Source organism: Salmo salar, chromosome ssa23, assembly GCF_905237065.1.
Source record: "Salmo salar chromosome ssa23, Ssal_v3.1, whole genome shotgun sequence".
Lineage (NCBI taxonomy): Eukaryota > Metazoa > Chordata > Actinopteri > Salmoniformes > Salmonidae > Salmo > Salmo salar.
In genome coordinates, this window is record NC_059464.1 from 31,105,877 (window position 1) to 31,111,889 (window position 6,013).

At 40.8% G+C, this 6,013-nt stretch overlaps 1 protein-coding gene across 1 annotated transcript; it reads right to left on the reverse strand.

Annotated features, from left to right (window-relative positions):
- Positions 1–732: 732 nt before the first annotated feature.
- On the reverse strand, positions 733–5,283 carry LOC106584398 (secretory carrier-associated membrane protein 4). The gene is made up of 7 exons (XM_014169669.2): positions 5,108–5,283; positions 4,520–4,549; positions 4,050–4,178; positions 2,871–3,027; positions 2,671–2,772; positions 2,286–2,403; positions 733–2,128 (listed from the first exon to the last, which is right to left on the reverse strand). Exons 2-7 carry the CDS (start codon positions 4,524–4,526, stop codon positions 1,946–1,948), a joined length of 696 nt encoding a protein of 231 aa, XP_014025144.1. The 5' UTR covers positions 4,527–4,549; positions 5,108–5,283; the 3' UTR covers positions 733–1,945.
- Between the last annotated feature and the right edge of the window lie 730 nt (positions 5,284–6,013).

Below are 6,013 nucleotides of genomic sequence, written 5' to 3' on the forward strand. Positions count from 1 at the left end.
CAGAACCAACGTGTTTTCTCTTCTTTTTCACCAGCAGCACTTTCATTACACTGTGTTGCTTCACATTTCATGTAAAATAAGTAATTTAGAGATCAATGTTTTGAGTTAGAAGGCTCTTAGTTCTAGATTAAACTCAATCAACAGTTCATATTGTCAAAACCACAACTTTCATTTTGGTCATTGCTATTAGGAATTGTATCATTATTTCACCAGTCAAGAAGTTGTTTTCATTAGATTCCAACACATTATTTAGTTAATCTGTCCAGCGGGAATTCTGCTGTCGTCTCCATGTAACAATAATATCCACGAGAGAGGTCTCACCTGCCCAAGGGGTATATTTAAGTGTTGGATACTCTAGCAACTGATGTAATGTCACTTATTTCACAATGACGGACAGATATGGTGGGCTGTGTTGTCCCAGCCAGCCATTGTCATATCGGGGTGGCAGGGTAGCCTAGTGGTTAGAGCGTTAGGCTAGTAAGCGAAAGGTTGCAAGTTCAAATCCCCGAGCTGACAAGGTACAGATCTGTCATTCTGCCCCTGAACAAGGCAGTTAACCCACTAGGCCATCATTGAAAATAAGAATTAGCTCTTAACTGACTTGCCTAGTTAAATAAAGGTAAAATAAATATGAAAGTGGTTAATACAGTATGGGTATGTCGTTTTGTACTGTATATTATTGGAAAAGAAATGCAAACACTAAAACATTGTCAATGATGAATAACACCACAGTCAAGTCTGAAATAATATATTTTTAAAGTTTGTCACTGCAGCAACACATTTGATGCATTTAAGAATATATTCTCAATATTAACTACAGTATGACAAGCTAAAAAAAACAATCTGCATAAACCTCATGGCAGTTAACCCTAAAGGGACACTTGAATATGAAATAAATATAAGTTGTATACTCTTGAGTGGCTGCCGCTCTCCCAGACCTATTGTAAACAAGGCTCCGGTCTGGAACGAGTTGTGATGCAGCATTAAGAGTGCTGCCACAACAGGGCACTGACCACCAAAAGCAAACAAGAAAAAAATTGCTCAGTGCACCACACAGGATGAGGGGGGGGGGGGCTCTGGTTGAATGAGAAGGATACAGTATTCCTTGGAGAAGTCTTCAAGCAATACAGTGGCAAATGTTTCATTGGCTCAGTTACACTGAAACATGTAGCAGTACTTAAGGCGACAGTCAAGCAAAACATTTTCTACATGCAAGTACGATTAAGGCGGGTTTAGTTTTCAGAAACGAGGCAAATGCAGATCAAGAAGGTATAAACCAGAAACACTTGAGGTGCAGTGATAAATAAATTAAAACCGTGCACTATATAAACTCCCATATCTCCAGCTGCAAGAGGAGAACCCTGATCCTTCAGTCATGTCCAGTAGCATCAAAGCTAGGTTGATTTCATGGAGTAGTCTTAACTTGAATTGGAAAGAATTGATCACTGAATATGGCTGCCAAAATAAATCCAAAGACAACTTTGGAATCACTATGCTTCTTTTGTCTCATATTTTAAATAAAAGGCACAAGCCTTTGATGTATCCATTTTCTTAGTCTCGTTGTTGCTACTGTACATAAACCATTTTAGAAGATACCTTTTTACTTGAAGGATCAGATTCATATTGTGGAACATACTAAATGTAAACAGGTGCAATGGAATGGATCATATTTTGAATATCCATCAAATCTTTTGAACAATGTAAGGATTATATGCTTTTCCCTCAAAAGATAAACAGTATCTATAGTAGTGGCCTCTATCAATCTTATTAAAGTACTGCTGAATAAAATCAGCTGATTCTCTTAACATTCTTACTAAAATTCCAGCTCTGCATTTCATAGTGTTAAAAGTGAGATTGTACTAGTATGGTGTGCTGGACAAGTGTTCATCCAGCCTGCCTGCCATGGAGAAAGTGCTCCGTCTCCATCTAGAGTCCACTTAGGGTATCACCAGGGGCCATTGTCGGGGTAGCTTGGCACATCAGCAGGGTATTGGGGAAGGCTTGGGCCAGTTTCAGTGACAGCATTGAAGCCGGCCTCTCTCACGGGAGCGCTCTTCCAGAGTCCAGTGGTCCACTCTTCCTGTGCACGCTCAAAGCTGCCCCCTCCACCACGGTACAGCCTGTGAACCTGATGGGAACACAGCAGACAAACCAACCAGTCATGCTAGTTTATTCTCTTTATCTGCCTACAATGAGTGTATTGTCAAAATGGCTGAGTATTTTTCTTATTTGTGTGTGTGTTTCCATGTGCTTGTGCATTTTTCAGGTGTGTTTGTTGGACTCACCCTGATGAGAATCAGTCCCATTAACACAGTCACTAGAGTGAAGAGCAGAGCCGAGAATAGCATGACTACAGCAGAACCCACGTTGTAGCTGAAAAACAGCACTGTCGCGATCCAACCACTTTAGAGGTTCCTCAGTGGTGGAGCAGCAGGGTTAGTATTTGTTAATGGCATGAATGCGGAATTACAAACTTTATTTTTTCACCAATCATAGCATGACACAGTACAGTGAGTAAAATGTAGGTGATTGATACAAATCTACAGGTGATCTTTATTGCTAAGCTATGAAGATTTTTCTATATTCTTGAGGTGAAATAAGTGACAAGCCATTCAGATAGCAGCCAATCATAAACAGTGCCTTCCAGACTGATTAAATATTTCTACTCACCAAGCACCCCAACCAGAGATGCCCACAGTCTGAATGAGAGCGAGAACACACTGCAGAAAGAAGATGAAGAAGAAGGCCATGAAGTTGAAAGAACTGTCAGCCCTAGGAAAGAGAAAGGGAGATATGTAGTCAGTCAAGAAAAGGTATTTGGAGTGCGAAATTATGGATGTTCGGCTTAATGTTTGTTCAATAGACCTTACCGGAAGGCCTTGTAGAGAGGTCTAAACCAGCAGGTGTAGCTGCACGGACTGAAGAGAACAAGCCAGAGCAGGGAAAGGCCAAAATTGGCTCCACTTCCCCCTCCTGCCCACCAAGCTATGCATGACACCACGTTCACACACAGTGTGACTGAATACACTACAGAATGAGAGAGACAGGAAGAAAAATGTAAAATTGGCCTCACTCGAGAGGATCAAACTGAATGATGGCAACTGCCGACTGACCGATCTATAAATCACCCATCGTCATAAATAACGACTCATTATTTGTAGATCAGTCGGTCACAATTTATCACTATAACTGTTTAGTGGGAGCTTCATGAAATGGGTTTCCATGGCCGAGCAGCCGCACACAAGCCTTAAGATCACCATGCGCAATGCCAAGCGTCGGCTGGAGTGGTGTAAAGCTCGTCGCCATTGGACTCTGGAGAAGTGTAAATACGTTCTCTGGCGTGATGAATCACACTTCACCATCTGGCAGTCCGACGGATGAATCTGGGTTTGGTGGACACCAAGAGAACGCTACCTGCCCCAATGCATAGTGCCAACTGTAAAGTTTGGTGGTCAGGAATAATGGTCTGTGGCTGTTTTTCATGGTTCGGGTTCGAAATCTTAACGCTACAACATACGATTCTGTGCTTTCAACTTTCTGGCAACAGTTTGGGGAAGGCCCTTTCCTGTTTCACCATGACAATGCCCCCTGTGCACAAGTGAGGTCCATACAGAAAAGTTTTGATGTGAGAGGTGTGAAAACTTGACTGGCCTGCACAGAGCCCTGACCTCAACCCCATCTAACAACTTTGGGATGAATTGGAACGCTGACTGCGCCAGGCCTAATCGCCCGACATCAGTGCCTGACCTCCCTATTGCCTTGAGGCTGAATGGAAGCAAGTCTCCGCAGCAATATTCCAACATCTAGTGGAAAGCCTTCCCAGAAGAGTGGAGGCTGTTATAGCAGCAAAGGGGGGACCAACTCCATAATAATGCCCATGATTTTGGAATGAGATGTTCGAAGAGCAGGTATCCACATACTTTAGGCCATGTAGTGTACATTGCGGGTTTGATACTCTCCAACCCGGCCATTCTCTCAGCATGGAATTAAGTTACTGCCCAGTTCCCACAGTAGGACTATGTAACTCAAATGTCTTTGGTGTAACTCACACATCCAGAGGTTGTAGACCCGGCGTACCAGCTGTCGGTGCGGGGGTGGGATCTCCTCCTCCACATTCTGATAAAAGCAGGGCTTGATTCTCAGGAACTGAGGCAGTGGGGGAAAGTTGTTGACCCGCTCTGAAAACAGGAAACTGATTATTACATGTGGGAGAACGGGATGTCAGTGCAGAAATTACACAAAAAAAATTGAATACGGTCACATTTTAGGATTTTTAGGAACATATAACAAAATGGTAATGCACAATAGTGAAAGCGTTCAGTGTTATTAGTTGATCCTTATGTCTACAATCAATAATTGAACCAAGAGTATGTCATGGCTAATTTAATAAAAAATATTGTGTGTTACTTATGATCTCTCATGCGCATGCATTACTTGTTGCAGGTACATGCTATGTTTCATTAAGAACATAATTGAATTGTTTACTTAGACTTCAATTGTAAAATATTTAGATACAAACCTGTCATTATGAAATCCTGTGTGTCCTTTCCTGCAACATAACACAAATAATTGGCATACTTTACATCTCAAACATTCAAAGAGAAAGTAACAATATTTATATGGGAACTTGCAGTATGATTCACATCTAATCAACAACAACAAAATTATCATATCGGGATAATGACAAAATTGACATGCAATAAATGAGATCTGGGAATGCTAGGAGGTAGATCATTTTCTAGTAAACTCGTGATAAACCAATGACTATATGAGATAACCCCAGTTTAAAAGATAAGCCTACCCTTAATTAACCACTTTGTAAAACAGAAGAAAGCTAGCTATGTTTTTCGGAAAAAATTGGATCCCACGTGAAATAAAATGCCTGACTACAGTAATGTTAGCTAATAGGGGTAGCTATCTAGTTAACGGCTAGTACAGTGATGGGACAGATAGTTATACAAATCTTTGATGAGGGTTTGTTAGCGAATTGTCACAAAAAGGTCAGCTGATGAGTTGATACAGGGATATAGTTGTTAGCCGATTCAATGTTAAATAAATAAATATATTAACGTAGTTTCTTGTAATTCAATGTTTTTCTAGCACCTACCTGAAAACCGCTTACTCCAGCTCGGTTGGGGATGCGTCGTCAACTAAGACGCAAGTCCCGTGGAAGCCACAGCAATGCATTGAGGGAGTAGTAGTTCTACAAAGGCCGCAGAAAGGCAAATTGGAATACAATTTTTCGATTGTTAAACTACAGATCCCGTAAACGGTAGAGGGCGTAGACAGGAGACGTGTGACTACAATGCCAGCGCCATCTATGCTACAGAGAGGGATGATTCTTGTCCTGCACAAGAGAACAGCTATTTTATTACATTTAATTATCTTGCCAGGCTGTACAGTGCAATATTATCTTCAATGCGCACAATATGCTGACTCTAACGGTGATATCACACAGGCAAAGTTCTGTAATAAGAGCTAAGACGTTAATATTTGTTTAAACTCCACATAGTTATGTTCTGTGGCTGTCACTGAGTAGGCTGACACTCCATTTCATGGGTGGACAATCCATAGGTCAGGCTGTAGAGTGCAATATGAATGTCCAATACACACAATTTACTGATTGGGGTGGTGATTTTCCAAAGTCAGTCCCACAATAAGACCTAAGAAGATAATAGATGTGTAAACATTTGAAAATTGTGTTCTGTGGGTGTCACTGAAAAGTAGTGAACTACATGTAGTTCAGCTAGTAAGTTAATTTCATTTTGCTTTAGCTTGGTGGTAGTTGAACTTAATTCAAATATTGGTAGTGTTTTCAGTAGTTAATAACTTTTTTGCTATGTAGTGGTGTAGCTAACAACTGGAACTACACACTACTTATTTTTGCTAAAATAATATAAAATATGGTTAACGTTGGCTAGAATTTCCTGTCTTTTTCGGCATCAGACCTGCCTAATTCTCACTTGAAACATAGTTATAGTGTTTAATAAGCTAATTACACAGCTCAGAGTGA